Source organism: Pantherophis guttatus, chromosome 5 (assembly GCF_059756535.1).
Source record: "Pantherophis guttatus breed Tessera chromosome 5, ASM5975653v1, whole genome shotgun sequence".
NCBI lineage: Eukaryota > Metazoa > Chordata > Lepidosauria > Squamata > Colubridae > Pantherophis > Pantherophis guttatus.
Genome location: NC_142067.1, coordinates 93,448,673 through 93,465,739, shown reverse-complemented (window position 1 = coordinate 93,465,739; position 17,067 = coordinate 93,448,673). Strand labels below are relative to the sequence as shown.

The following is a 17,067-nucleotide window of genomic DNA, read 5'->3' as shown; positions in this document are numbered from 1 at the left end:
AAGAAAATGAATATCCCACTGGATAATTCATGGAATATTCATCAATTCAAAGATAACCTAAGATACAGTATTTGGCCTCTCAAATACAAAATACTCAAGCACTTTTTTCTCAGTGACAGCCCAGACAAAGAGCTTATGTGTATGGCTTTAGGCTCAGTTCAGAATTGACTGTCCTGGCTTCACTGATGCAATCATCCATATATTGTACATCTAGAAAAGTATTAGAAATGGGGCCAGGGCATAAAAAGATAGGCAAAAAAGGGGTAAATAACGAAAACAGGAATGAAAAGATATAAAATGTGATGCAGAGAAATGGAAAAAGAAAATTTTCCACCTTTCAGTAGAAATAGGATCATACAATAAAAGCTAAATGGTAGGAGATTCAGGAAATAATAGGATATATTTTTATACATGCCGCATAAGCACTACTTGCACTATCACATGTTGCAGTGAAAAACTATCATCTCATACTTTTCTCTGTCTCTGTCTGTCTTTCTCTGTCTGTCTGTCTGTCTGTCTGTGTGAGAGTGTGTGTATGTGTATGGAGGGCCAGGTGGAGTGTTTATGAAAGGCAAAGCTATCAATATGTTAGTCACATTTCTATTTTAAAGAAACAAAAAGCTGCACTAAATGTAAGGTCTCCTTTTGCCTATATTTTTATGTATATTCAAATTCTTTTTGGAATTTATAATACATGTTTTCTTAAGTGAAGTATTTTTAAAAGAAAGTATGAGATCATGTTAAAGAGATGCACATAATCAAGCACTGTATTTTTGTCTAATGCCCTATATGGGCAAATTGAAAGGAAATGTAAGGTGTGAGCAAATCAACACTTAGGTTAAATGTGTAAAATCTGTTATATTTATCTAATTAAGATTATTTTCCCATTTAGCATTCTTACAAGATGTCTGTTTGCTGGAAATCTATGTGAGGGAAAATTACTTGATTATGGATATTGGATACTTGCTTCTTTCTTTAGATTTTTATTTCCTTGTTAATACTTTACATGTATTAAAAAGTCTTTGGGCAGAAGACAGTATGTTTCAATTACGTTGAAAACAAGTGAAATATTAGAAACCAACCATGACATGGAATTTTACTTTCAAATACACATTAATTTGTTACTTCTTATATGTCCTGATAAACATTATCAGCAATAAATCATAAACACTGTTTTGAAATCAAGCCCAACTGAATACAATGGAATTACTTTGTATAAAATAATGTAAGACTGCTCATATTTTTTATCATGGTACAAGTTAAGCTAGAGGAAACCTCCATAACTCTTCCTAGAATTTCAGTCAAAGTTGCATTCTGTCTTAAGTCTTTGACTTCCCTTTCTTTTATACTCCAGGAAATAATCTAATGTTAAAAAAACTTCATTTTTGCATAACTTTAACCCCAAATTAAAAATACTCTGAATTTATGTTTATAAATTATTTGCAAATGCAGGTAAGGTACATTAGTAATGGCAGTGGCCAATATAGTGATCCAGAATAGGTGCTTTTTCTTTAGTAAGGCTGAACCATAGCAAGATTGTTAGTTTTCTAAAAAGCTTGGAAATCAGTGATGTTGCTGCCTCTGTCCTTCATATTTTATTGTTGTTGTTGTTATTGTTGTTCTTCTTCAGGTTTTAGCTAAAATCCTTCTGTTTCAATGGAGGGGATAAATAACTGTGGTTTCAGTGAATGAGATAAAAAATTTAAAATGTTAATTAAATTTGAAAATATACTACATTAAAAAGTTAGTTCACCCTTCTAATGCCTAGTCATTGTGGCTTGCAATACTACAATATCAGTTCATGCATTACAATAAAATATTAAAATAAAAATATATTAAAATGTACCAAAGACATTATCTTATTAGTAAAAGGATTGGGATTTTTCTATAGTCCTCAATTTAAAATATGGGACAAAACTACAAGCTTTTTATAAAGTAACAAATATTTCTGCCTATAGTTGTCACTTAAATTAACTTTTAGGCATAGCCTTAGTACATAATTCCTTAAAAAGTACAATATTCCATTTGGAACAAATTTAAACCTATTCTAGAGCCTGTTTCCTTTATGAACTTCTTATAGCCAATTAAGAGCCTCATTAAATCAATTCAGAACATCAATAGATTCATTAAGTCAAGAATTACCCATCACCACATATAGGTGGCTATAGATCTCACAATTTTATTTCCTGATACTACTATACAAAGGTAAATCCATGTTAAATAATCCAGGGAGGAGTGGCATCTAACTTTTATGGATTTAGTCTGGCCTAGCAATAGGGACAATGGTAATGCTGGTAGAAATTATAGCCAACGTCCATGGGCCAAATGTTTACTGATACCTTCGCTACATACTTTATGGAAATGGCTCTCAAACAAAGGTAGAAATCGTAATAAAATATGTGTTTCTGTTACCACTACTCTTCGCATTCTATTTTTTATACATACACATGTGTATGCACATACAAACACACCAGAGTCAGTAGTGTCATATGTGCTAAAAGATTCAGTAGAACTAACAAGAACATAGATCTATTTTGTTCCCAGTGAATCTATCAAAGCGATTAAATCTGCTTCAGCATCAAATCTAGATAAAGGTGAAAGTTTCTAGATAATGTCTCCTAGCAAATAAGGCCTTGACTTAAACACTACTAAATGCCTAGAAACTTTATCCAAAAATTACAGTTTTAGAATAAATAGCATTTGTCTAAAATAATGGAGATCAGGATGTGTTTTTCTAAAAAATAAGGCATATTATAATTAATAAACCTGCTACAGTTTATTCTAAAGATGTATTTGTCATTCAACCCAGCCATATGGTTTATTGATCAACCATATGCCAGACCCAAGCCCAGATAAATGGGGAGGGTTAGAGAAAGCAATGGTGAACTATCCTGTAAAAAATCTCACCAGAATACTTTATGGCAATAACTCAACATGACTCAGATATGGATACAAACTGTGGATTCTCTAGGCTGCATGGTAACCTGCAAGCTACTGGAGAAGAGCGAGGACTAGTGTTAGTAGTCAAGGATTTTATGGTGGTGTTGGAGGAAAGCCTTCAGGAAACCCAGCAATTGATGGTGCCCATGATGAAAGAATTTGCCTACGCTGTATCAAATTATAATAATTGGAACATGGAATGTTAGATGCAAGTCTCTTGGGAAACTCAAAATTGTAAAAAAAGAAATGATTAGAGTGAACATAGATATCCTTGGCACCAACAGGACAAACAATGATCAATTAAAATCAGATGAGTTTATGGTTTATTTTTCTGGAAATGATATTATCAGATAAAAAGGAATTGCATTCTGCATAAGTAAATAAGTAGCTAAATGTGTTGAGAACTATGGGGCATACAGCAATTGCATAATATCTATCCAAATTTGAGGCAAGCCACTCAACATATTACAAATCTACACTCCAGCTGTAGATTCAAATGATGATGAAATTGAATTTTTTTTTATAGTGAGCTTCAGTGTGCTCTCAAGCAAGTACCACAAAGAATCTTTTGTACATTGTGGGTGATTTCAATGCAAAAGTAGACCAAGCAGAAGTTGCAAGAATAGTAGGCAAGTTTGGGCTAAGTGAATGGAATGAAGTTGGCGATTGTCTAGTGTAATTTTTCCAGAAATATCATCTCAGCATAAAAAACATATAGTTTGTTCAACACAAGCAATGTTTATACACCTGGACAGCACCAAATGGACAACATCGAAATCAGATAGACTTCATTTTATGCCAACAACACTTGAAAGGTTCAGTTGCATCTGTTAAGACACTTCCTGGTGCTGATTGTAGCTCAGACCATCAGCTATTAGTAGCCCAAACTGTGCAAAGTGAAAAAATATATTCTCCTCAAATGTAATGTAAACAACATCTCACCTATGTATGCCACAGAAGTTAAGAATAGGTTTGAACCACAGAATCTAGAAGTGAAATATCCAAATCAACAGTGGTGAAAGATCCAAGATAACATCATGAAAATCAAAGAGAATGAACAAGTGTTGCACCATCAAAATAGCTGACCAGTGAAGGGTTATTATAAAATAAAAAAGCTTCATAGCTTTTGACAGTGAAGAACACAATAAGCTGTGAGTGGCTTTGTATGATCTTCGTATCCCCACTTGATCAGACTTATCACTTCACTGTATACTGATCAGGAGGCAGAAATTAGAACACTCTGAGGTGACACGGATTGCTTCAGGATCTGTAAGGGAGTTAGACAGGGATATATTTTATCACCATTTTTGTTCAATCTGTATGCTGAAGTGAAATTAGATCCGGAATCGCCTGATGTTGGAATGAAGATTCAGGGAAGAATTACAAATAATTTGAGGTAAACAAATTGTACAATGCTATTGGCTGAAAATAAGGAACACCTGGAAAAAATGATCTGGAAAATCAAAGACAAAAGTGAAAAAAATAGGGCTGAGTCTTAACATCAGGAAAACAAATATAATGACAACAGCTGCAGATGGACATGAAATGTATAAAATCAACAAAGAGGAAATTGAATTAGTTCATTTGCCTTGGATCAAAAATTGTTCACGATGGCAGTTCTACTCCTGAAATCAAACACAGGATAATCTTAGGATGCACTGTAATGGTTAACATGAATAATATCTGGCAAAGCAGAGATATTGATATAAATACAAAAAGCAGGACAGTTAGAGCAATAGTTTTCCTGGTAATGTTGTATGGGTATAAGAGTTGGACACTAAGAAAGGCTGATCGAAGAAGAACTGTGGTGCTGGTGTAAATTATTGCATATACCATGGACAGCCAGAGCAACCAACAGAAAGATGCTGAATCGTATAAAACCAGACACATCACTAGAAGCCAAAATCAAAAGACTGCATCTGATTTCCTTTGGCCATGTCATGCATGCAAATTCATTGGAAAAGTCAATGATGCTAGGAATAGTTAGTGGAACAAGAAGAGACAACAAAAGAACATACTGGCTTGATAACTGATACAAAGATGAACGTACAATAACTGAAAGAAGCTGTGCTTGACTTATAGTACTTTCCTATAAAGTCAAGAAGAGTCTGAGACTACTGAATGATTAAAGTAACATTTGTCACTCTCCCTAATTAAATATCTTGATTACTTATCTTCAAGTAGATAAATCAGCCAAATTAAGAAAGGATAAACAATCCCAGAATTTTTAAGTTAAATATATTAAAATTTCCCATAAGGCTCAGACAAGCAATTAAAAAAAATACATTCTTTGAATTGTCTAGCATAGACTATTCATTCTTTGGATTATGTCTTAATTTGTTCCAATTTAAATAGTAACTTGATCTTTTCAGATATTAAAAGAGAATTTTATTATTTATTTTCTGTAGTATTCCATATTACTCAATCTTATACTCGTCAGGGTTGAAATAATATAAAAATTAGAGTTGATTAACATCTATTTATAGAGAGAGATCAGGGTTTTTTTTCCTTTAATATCCATGCAATAATCCAAATTAACTGCATTGAGAATTTTGAAAAAAATAACACTATGGTTCAATTACAAACTATTATAGTGAATAAATGTGACTTTTATTAAAGAAGGACTAAAACAAAAATCTGTTTCCTTTAGAATTTATCCTTTCAGAAATGCATCACTTTAGAATCATTTCCATCAGTGGTGGGTTTCTACTGGTTCGCCCCGGTTTGGGTGACCTGGTAGTGGCAGCGGCGGGAGGCTCTGCCCACCCGCCTGGACTTCATCACGGATGCTTTGCGCATGCACAGAAGGTTCTGCGCATGCACAGAAGTGCTGCTTGTATGCAAAGCATGCGCGCGCCCACTCATGCTCACAGTTCTGAACCGGTAGTGAAGGTAAGTGGAACCCACTACTAATTTCCATGCACTATGAACCTTAATTAGAGGACAAATTGAAGCTGCAGTTTGATACATATGTACAGTATCTCTAAAATTTATTTTTCTTAGAAGAATTTATCATTGAATAGATAAACATAGAATTTTGCTCCGCACTGAATTTATGGAAGAAATTTTATGAAGTTTAAAAGTAAATAAAAGATGTCACTGAACATCTCACTTTCAGTCAATTCAACACATGTAAGACTAATATCCTCTTGGTAAGATTATTCCAGAGTTCCATAATTTAGTGATTCTTGCATACAAATTTCTCATAATGCCTGAAACTTTAACTAGAATATATAATAATGTACAGTATGCTACCTCATTTAAGATGTGTTTGACTACTCCCCTCATAATTTCTAGACAATATGGACAATGACAATGCTGGCTAAAGATTATTACAATTGTAGAACAAGACATAGGAGAGGAAACCATACTAGGAAGAATCTACTGTACTTACAAGTAGAATTTTGTAATTATTTAAATCAAGGGAAAATTGATATCAGGTTGATTTTGCCTCATGATGCAGTAGAAGTGAGCAAGGCAGATGGGGATAACTGACTGTGAATATACCGGTATGTCCTACCTCAATATTTTCCATGTAGAGAGATACTTGTCAGTATTCCTTCATTAATTTACTTTCACACCCACACATACTACAACTAGACTTTTAAACATTTTCCATTGATAACAATGATGCTATTAAATTCTAATAGCAATAGAAGATGGGTAGTAGGGTTTGAACATAGGAGAAAAGAGAGAAAGAAATATATAGAAATGTCTATACTTGAAGAGATTCATTGCACAAAATGTCTTTTAAAAAACAAGATAAAATATTTTAAGTAAATATCTGGTTATCCTTATGTATCGGTTTAATTATTAAACCTTAGGGCAGGGGTGTCAAATTTGATTTCATTGAGGGCTGCATTAGGGCTGTATTTTACCTCAGGGGGGCAAGTGGGTGTGGCCAGCTTGATGTCACTCATGTCAGAGTGTCTCTGATGGCCCAAGCGCTTTGCCAGCAAAAATGGGCTCCTGAGTTCCATTTTTGGCTGGGACTCTCTTTTTGCTGGCAGAAGCACTGTGGGTTGGTCCTTCGCTGTCTGCAGAGCAGTCCCACGGGTCAGATCTCAGCACCCCAAAGGCCAGATTCGGCACTCAGGCCTTGATTTGACACCCCTGCCTCAGGGTATTGTGGTTGCGTATTGACAATTAGTGCTCTGGAAACCAAGAATTCTAGTCCCACCTTGGGCACAAAGCCAGCTGGGTGACCTTGTGCCAGTTACTTTCTCTCAACCCTAGGAAGGAGGCAATGGCAACCTACTTCTGATAAATGTTGCCAAGAAAACTGCAGGGACTTATCCAGGCAGTCTCTGAGAATCAGACAGGATTGAACAGAAGAAAAAAAAAATCAAATGACAATCGCTGCATAGAAATGCATAGCAATGAGGCTTTAAAATTTCCACTGAAATCAGTGAAGACAACAAGAGGAATTATTCTGTTGAGAGGCAAAGCTTAACTCTTCATTCTCTAGCAACAAGACCTTAAAAATTCTTCCAGAATGACAATGAAGAACTAAAATAGCATCCACTGTTAGCAAAACCTTGTTGTCAAAGCCTATTTTAAAGCCTCGTGGGATGTGGAAAATTCTGATCTCTGCTGATGTGTGATGAAAGCTTTTCCCCTTTCCCCCTTTTTTTAAGGATATAGAGTTGGACATCTAATTTGGAGGAGGGGGAAAGGCTCAGGACTGTAAAAAAAGAGGGGGGAAGAGAGATATATGGCTTTAGAAGAAAGGTAACTGTTAGGGTATATGGAAAGAACAGTTCTAAAAGCTCTGCAGGCTGGCTAAGCATATGGTCCAGATAACTCTTCAAGTCTGCCATAATGAGATAAGTAATTGCCAGCATGGCATGCATTTGTACAATTTAGTTATCACGATGGCAGGAATTGATATCGAAAGAGATGAAAGCCACATGCAATCCCCTTAAGTGAGAATCATTTCCACACGTTTGTCATTTCCTTTAAGACCTGTGATTCCATTCATTTTTAGATCAATCTGAATTTATCAGAAATTGCTTTGTGAATGCTAGTTTTTGCACTATGGTTAAACTGGAATGGACATAGACAAATCTGATACCCATTCATTCCTCTACTCTGAATACCTAAGAATTCAGATTACTTTTTAGTACTGATATAGAGGCTAAAAGGATGGAGTATAAATCTACGGTGTATGTTAAGAGAACTTCCGGTAGACCACTTTAAAAAGTACTACAGATCACAATGTATTTTTTTTTTTAACTTGCAGTAAGTATGATATACCATAAGACTTTCAAAACAAAATTATGTGTGCGTGAGAGGGAGTCAGTACTGCAGTTGACAAGTTGCCCCAACTTTATCAGCTCTTCTTTTTACAGTACTATTCACCAGAATTAAATCTGTATTTCATTATTTCACATCTTTGAATATTTACTTGATTCTGTTGTTTATGCTTATTGATGAGCATTGTGTTTGCTTCTCGGATCTTTAAAATTAATCAGTTACATAATTATCACTGATTATCTTATGATTATGCACATGAAATTTTCCACTGCAGACTACCTATTGAATGCATGGTAAGAAGGTCAAACAATGTGGCATAAATACATAGAACACTACATGGAATATTGCTGCAGAACAGTCCCTGAATATGCAGTTTGTGGCACAAATAAAAGACATATGTAATTAGAACCAACACTTTCTCTTCTTATATATTTCTCTCTGTCTCAGAGAGAGAGAGGGAGAGGGGGAGGGGGAGAGATGAGGGAGAGGGAGAGGGAGGGAGGGAGAGAGGGGGGAGAGGGAGGGGGGAGAGAGAGAAGGAGAGAGGGGGGAGAAGGAGAGGGAGAGAGGGGGAGAAAGAGAGGGAGGGAGGGAGGGGAGAGAGAGAGAGAGAGAGGGAGAGGGAGAGAGAGAGAGGGAGAGGGAGAGGGAGAGAGAGAGAGAGATGGAGATATAATAAACACCAACTGGATAAATAGCCAAAACCCTATTTGTCCTTATTAGTCAGGGAGGAACCTTCAGGAAAGGAAATGTCAGCTTTTATGAATAGCCATACATATGGATTACTTTTTTTAAAAAAATGCATCATTTTCAGTACTAAGCAAGGAATAATATGTATTGGTGTGCTTTTTCTTTCCTTGATATATTAAACACATTTTTAGTTTGAAGTGAAAAAGAGTGGCAGAAAGGTGGGTGGAGAAAAGGATAGGCTTAACCTCTTTTTCTCTATGTCCTATCCAGAGCTATTAACCCATCAGGGTTTTTTATGGGGCAGAACAATATGTTTGCTCATGGAGAATAAACAGCTGATACTTTAAGCAAAAAGCTGCTGGAGATGAAGAGGAAGATGAAATGGAAAATACAGCTTTTTTTCAGCTCTGCAGAAAGGACATCTGCATTAGGCTCCTTGTATCTCCAAACTGTACAGAGCTATTCATCACATAAAGCCACTGTATTATTTTAAGAACTGATTTCCAGTTCCTATATACATCTCTTTTTCTTTTTGTATGGTACTTCCTAGATTGTAAACTTATCAAAAGAGACAGGCAGAATTTATTAATGTAAACCTGTTTGGAAATCTTTTTAAATGAGAGTTAGATAAAAAGATGTTACTTTTATAATTATGCATTATCATGATGGGAAGTTATATAAATGTTGTAAATAAATATGTAATAATATTTTTAAAATGGATAGATCTTTACATATCACTCTCTTTATATCTGTCTCAACTGCAGAAGAAAGTCAAGATGAGCCCAGCCACAAGACATAATTAAGGCAAAACTTAGCCTAAGTTACACACAGAAATCTAATTAAGTAATTCAGGATTTTCGTTAGCTATGAATTGGCATCTGTCTTACCACTTTCAAAAAACAAAAACAAGTCAAAGTATTTTTGTGGAAGCTAATATTTTGATTAAGACCAACATGAGCGCTGTGAGTTGAGTCCCAATAATTGTTCACAAATATTTTTTGAGTTATTAGAGGAGTTTTTCCTTTGTTTACTACTACTACTAATAATAATTATATATCAATAATATTATTTGTAGATGAAATATGAAAATATTTGCAGACACAGAGAAATCCTATAGGATGTAAAATATATTTTTGTAGGAGAGGAAGAAGCAACACCTAGGCGTGGAGACAAGAGAGGAATCAGTCTGGGCTCTGGAGTAATTATGTTTCCATAAGCAATCCAAGTCCAGCTTCTCCCCTTGAATTCCATTGACTCTTATCTAGCACCAATATACTGCTGACCATTAGTTGACTAGATTCTTGTGTATAGGCATGAGCAATAAATCTTTTTAACTGAAAGTTAATTTGTGGTCCTGATTCTTTCACCTGACAATTCCTGGTTTTATGGTGGCTTATTTTTCTTCCAAATTGGCTAGGACATGATCATTCAAGTTTGCTATTACATTGTATATTCAGAGCAGCTTATGTTTATGAGTCATCTAAGATTATGCAGGTAGCAACATAAATTTGAAAGGCCTTATAGAGATCACTACAAATAGGAAACAGTTTTTAATACTCACCTTGCACCATAGATTGCATATAATTTTTTGTTCTCCTCAGCAGCATTCCTAAAAATAAGAAAAAGTATATATTTAATCCATATTATCCACATATTGCATATTACTTTTTCAAGACTGCTTGCTTCACTTGTCGCTTCTTTTCCCCAGTAGAGAGTAAGGGAAGAAAACTGAAGAAATGTTTCTACATCCAACAGTGTCTGATCCTGAAACCATTGTATTAGAAACTGGGTGATGTTGGTTTCAGGCAAGACTTCCATAATTATTAAATGAATGATAGTCTATTAATTGTTTAACAATTTCTTTTTTAACTAGTTTACACTGAATTCTTTGTTACTTGCGTTAGCGTTATAGAAAAACAGTTCTATGAATGAATTCCATCCCACCCCTTAAAGGACCTGACGGTAAAGAATGCAAAGATGTAGCAGTTAAAGCAAACCTCTTTAACACATTCTTCGGCTCAGTCTTTGTTAACAGCAATGGCTCATGCTCAACATTCCCTAGTGGTACTACTAATGACTACAATGATCTAACACAAATAGATTTCACAGAAGATAATGTTGAAAAGGCACTATGTAGACTGAAACCATCTCTATCTATTGGACCTGATGGACTATGTGCATACTTCTTAAAAAAGCTTTCCACTGCTATAGCAGAACCCCTAAGTATAATCTTTGAAAAATCTTTCAGGGCAGCTCCCTACCCAACCTATGGTCACTAGCCATGGTCATCCCTATCTTCAAAAAGGGAGACCCCAGCCTAGTCGAAAATTACAGACCAATCTCTTTATGCTGGGTCACCTGCAAAGTCATGGAATCAATCATCACCCAATCCATTACCCTCCACCTAGAAACAAACAACCTACTGTCTAATAAACAATTTGGTTTCAGAAAAAAATTATCCTGTAATCTACAACTTCTACACTGCAAAAACATTTGGACTACAAATCTTGATCAGGGCAAAGCAATAGATACAATTTACATAGACTTCTGTAAAGCCTTTGACTCAGTGGTACATGACAAACTACTTCTAAAACTAAAATCCTACGGCATCTCCGGACCCCTCTATAATTGGATAACTGTGTTTCTGTCAAACAGACAATAAGTGGTCAAAATAGGGAGCGCCCTATGAAATCCTGTACCTGTTAATTGTGGTGTCCCCTAAGGCAGCGTTCTAGGACCAACACTCTTCATACTCTTCATAAATGACCTTTGTGATCATATTATAAGTAACTGCGTTCTCTTCGCCGATGATGTTAAACTATTTAACACTACCAACAATGCTGCTATCCTTCAAAAAGACCTTGACTTTGTGTCAGAATGGTCAAAAAATTGGCAATTCCAAATCTCAACCAACAAATGCTCAGTCTTACACATTGGTAAAAAGAATCAGAACACTAAATACAAGCTAAGTGGACATGACCTTGTAGATGACCCTTACTCTGTCAAGGACCTTAGAGTACTCATATCAAATGATCTAAGTGCCAAAGTCCACTGAAACAACATCGCCAAAAAGGCATTAAGGGTTGTAAACCTAATCTTGCGTAGCTTCTTCTCTGGTAATATTACACTACTAATCAGATCATACAAAACATTTGCTAGACCAATTCTTGAATACAGCTCATCCATCTGGAACCCACACTGCATATCGGACATTAATACAATTGAGTGCATCCAGAAATATTTCACAAGAAGAGTCCTCCACTCCTCTGCTCATAACAAAATACCCTATGCCACCAGACTTGAAATTCTGGGTTTAGAAAATTTAGAACTAAACCGCCTTCGGTATGACCTAAGCATCGCTCATAAAATCATCTACTACAATGTCCTACCTGTCAATGACTACTTCAGCTTCAACCACAACAATACACGAGCACACAATAGATACAAACTTAAAGTGAACCGCTCCAGACTCGATTGCAGAAAATATGACTTCAGTAACAGAGTTGTTAATAAATTTAATAAAATGCTGTGGTCGGCCTATAAGGCCTGACTTTTCATACAGTCTGTGTTACAGGTAAAATTATCTGCATATTTACATTGAAGGCAAAAAATAAAATGAGACGCATAGTTCAGTTTATACTACAAAACAGCTTTATAAATAGCTTCAGGTTTTTTTAATCTACACAGGTGATTCCTTAAATCATCATCACTAATCTTTAAGACCACAGCTTTGCCATCTGGAGAAAATTAAAAAAACACAGACTCCCTATGTGCACACAATATTATTTCATAGTTTCATAGTATATATTGTCCATAATGTACTGTTTCTGGCAAATACGTTAGTTTCTTTAAATTGATATTAAAATCTGAAGACTTTTCAAGAGGATCAGCTCATATAATAGTGAAAACAAAAATATAACTTATAACCCTTACAACATATTAAAAATATCACTGGTACTGTTTGCATTATTTCTAAATAAGCTTAAATCATAAAATGGTTTTGCTTTAATACAAACTTACAGATTTCCCTCTTATAGACAAAACATGTTTAATGAGCCATAGTGGCACAGTGGTTGGAATGCAGTACTGCAGCTACTTCTGCTGACTGCCCGCTGCCAGAAGTTTGGCTCTTCAATTCTCACTGGCTCAAGGTTGATTCAGCCTTTCATCCTTCTGAAATCAGTAAAATGAGGACCCAGATTGTTGGGGGCAATATGCTGACTCTGTAAACCACTTAGAGAGGGCTATAAAGCGCTGTAAAGCGGTATATAAGTCTAAGTACTATTAAGAGGAAGTCATGAAATACTTTTATTTGATATTCAGAAAGCATTCAATTTTAAGTATCTTAGATATGATTATAATATTGTAAGATTCATTGTTGTTTTATTGCATTTCACATTTTCTACTCTCATAAACATGGCAGTAAAACTGTCTGACACATTATCACCAAACCATTGGTATGATATGCTTGGAGGCAAACTTGCAAATTAAAAAAAATCTCTGTTTGCAATAAGTTAGAACACTTCATGAGGAATTCAGGAGATTTAGGCAGTTTAAATGAGTATAAAGATTTATTGTAAGCTTAACCTCTCTACAAGAATCTGAAGTATTAATGGTCAAGGGAAATTAGCAAGAATTTCCTGGAGAAGGAATTCAAGATAGGCTGGATTTAGATCTCTTGTGGGTGGGAAGGGAGTCATGACTGATGATGCATTTGACTGCTTCCTTGGCTCAGCCTGGTCATCTTCTACAACCACTTTTGTTTAGAAATGGAATAAAAGGAGATTACATAATCATAACTGACTAAAAACATTGTTTGGATGAAAGCATAGTCATGTTAAAAGAAAGGAAAAGTATAGCTTTAAAATTTAAGTACCAGTATGTTTTAGTTTGTTATGGCCAAGTCTTTCCAATGTGCAAACATTTTAATCTGGATTCCAAAAATTAGAATAGGGATAATTGTTGGATAGTTCACAGTGCAGATGATTTTTCAGATTCAAATGCTTCCTTTCTTTTGTGTTGTCTGGCTTTCTAAAATGTAAGAGGCATTTTTTAAAAAATCATTAGCAAAAGGATCCCTAGAAATTATTTTGAAATATAGGAAATAAACATAGTTTACAACTTTACTCTATACTAAATATTCCCTAAATCAGCCTCAGATATTTTCATCGTATTGGCAAGCGTAATTTAAGTAGTAATAAGAATAATAAAGATAGAACCAGACACATAATATCAGTTTTCTATTCACAAACTATATGTTTCAGATGATTACTGTCCATTAGAAAATTTAAAAAATATAAGCATAGAAGATATAGAAGTAAGCTTGGGCTTTTGACTGTCATGTAATTAGATGTGCATTTTTTGAAGGCAAAAGTATTGTAACTGTCATTATGACTGCTTGTTCTTTAAAAATTGCTACTATAGCGTTATTAACAGCACCAGATGGAAGATGATTGATAACTGGTATTGCTATGTGTCTGAATGGAAGCCAGAGAGCATAAACCAATATGAACTGCACACAGCAACACAAAGACTGTACTAAAAAACTATATTAGAACATTTTCCCCCAATATAATGGGCTCAAAGGTTGAACCAGGAGCAAAAGAATATGACATGTTACTGCATTCTAAGTTCAGTAAGGGTGTTTGGTTATGTATTCATAAATGAGTATAGCTTGCGGTACTTTTTCATGGCTAAGTGGACTTCAGCTCTTTAGAATGCATTTCTTCTGGGAACTCCTAAAAGTCTCAGACCATAGCTGCAGGGTGTATGCTTTGTGTGTGTAGCACTTATTTAAACATTAAAAAGTTTGACTCTTGAGATCCTTCAACTTAATACTGTGTCAATAATAACATTATTTATTTCCTCATTCCAACTAGTTAAGACTAAATATTAGAACAGAGAAAAATAGCAGTGAACTTAAGTGCTTTTGGCACTGTGGAAGCAAATAAGAAAGTACTGTTGGAAAAGCCATTCAGTAAAATCTAAAGGGTTTTATATTTTATGGTTTCTAATACATGCTAGTGGGGATTTATGAGTTGTTATATAATACTTCTGGGTTGGATTTATGAATCAGTTCTTGCCATGAATGAATGATTGAACAAGAGTATTTAAATGTTATATTTAAATTATACAAATATAACACAACCAGCATTATGGGGCAGTAAATATAGTGGGCCTACAACCAAGCAGACCCAGGTTGATGTCTACCTTCAAGCATGGAAATTCATTGGATAAATGGGCCAGTCACTATTTTTCAGCCGAACTTACCGGTACTTATAGGGTTATTGTTTGAGAGAAAAAAACGGATGAACTACTATGAGCTCCTAGAGAAAAGGCAGGATATAAATCTAATATATAATAAATAAAACAAAAATGGATCCATATGGAGTCCATATGAATCAACATTGTGCCCTTCCATCTTCTGTAACTAATAGTACAAGATTTGGAGAATCTTATTTAAGAGAAAATGAATGAAAGAAGACTGACACTTCTTTCTGGAAATCATTCTTTGTAGTCAGAGGTAAATGGCTTACAGCACAGACAACCAGCTTTGGCCCACATGCTTGGAGTTCCTCCTTTCAGACTCCTTCAGAAGGCCCACATCTCTGTTACCATAGAACAGAGATGGGGAACCATGGTCCCTTTATGACTTGTGGACTTCAACTCCCAGAATTCCTTAGGCAGCAGGAAGTTGACGTCCACAAGTCATAAAAGGGCCATCATTCCTCATCCCTGCCATAGAATTATTATACATAACATTTCTATGACATAAAGATTAATGAAGGAAATTAGCACTGCTTCGGCCAGAAAAGAAAAAGACCAAACAGAACTGCTAAAGAGATAAGGATAACCCTGATTATATTGGGAACCAATTATAGTACAAGAAACATCAAGAAGAAAAAACAGCATAGATAATTATTACTCTTAGCAAGGACACCTGAAGATGACACCTGATTTCTCGATATATAATAAATAAAACAAAGTCCAGAACTGAACTTATTTCCCAGAATTGGGGAAAATACCATTAACAAGGCAATAGCATATAGTATTCATCTCATAGACAAGATTTATGAATGAATGGATGAATCCCTTGGGATTCCAAAAATGCTTTTTACAGAAACAAAGGATAAAAGATAGCTTAAGAAGTGAAGAAGAGCCCTGAGATAGCTTGTATACAACCTCATCTTCTGAGACACTTATGCAATTTTTTTTAAATGACAGAAAGTTATTCTATGCAAATTAGCCATTGTATTTTTCCTGAGCACATTTAGAGATTATGTTTATTTAGCAGAAGAATCATAGATGTTATGCTGTAGCTGCCATTGGTTGTCTTTGTCTCATTTCCCCATTTCCCTCTCTTTTATTTGTTTGTTTGTTTTATCTCTTTATTATTTTTATAAATAACTCAAGGTAATGAACATACCTAATAGTGATTCTTCTTCCTATTTTCTTCACAACAGCCCTTTGAATTGGGTTGGGCTGAGGGATAGTGACTGGCCCAAAGTCACTCACTCAGCTTTCATATCGATCCACACCAAGCCTATAATGCCTGTCTTTAAACCGTGTGCCTTCTTTTCCCAGAGAGAGGATCAGTAGAGAAAGGGGGAATCAGCAACCTAAGATGCAGTGGGATCAGAAAGAGATATCCATAGAATGGACTGGCTGCAGTATTTGGAAAACACAGACCAAAATCCAGCCAAAAAAGTTTGACCAAAGTGCTGGAATTCCAGATGGTTCGGGCAAGAGTTATTTTGTCTCCTTTTCATTCTCTTCTCTAAACTAAGAACAACCCTAAAAGTGAAAGTAGCTGTCTAATAGCCTGAGCTTTCCAAAGTAGTAATAATGAACACCTGTGCTGCCATGTCCCACCCCTAATCACTCCTCTGTGGTTTAAATAGACTTTATAACATCCTCCATGGACAGCCGGCCATCTGCTTTTGCACGATCAAAGTTTTCCAGCACTTTAGACCTGATCTGTATGCTAACAAGAGGCTATTTTACACCAATTTTCCAAATATCCAGCTATTTCATGTTGTTAACTCTAATAATTAGTAAATTTTCATATGGGCAACTTTCCCAACCTTACCTGAGAACTTGGAAATTAAATATATGATCCTGCCTGAGAAATGTAACTTGAACATTTATAGTAGTGAAATAACTACATACATTTAAAGAAAT

General features: G+C 35.2%; 1 protein-coding gene across 1 annotated transcript in view; it reads right to left on the bottom strand.

Moving 5' to 3' along the window:
- The window catches only part of GABRB3 (gamma-aminobutyric acid type A receptor subunit beta3), a 232,384-nt gene that overhangs the window by 125,753 nt on the left and 89,564 nt on the right, over positions 1–17,067 (bottom strand). The window contains exon 2 of the mRNA XM_034431367.3: positions 10,448–10,495. Coding sequence (XP_034287258.2) covers positions 10,448–10,495 — 48 coding nt within the window. The remainder of the gene's footprint in view (positions 1–10,447; positions 10,496–17,067) is intronic.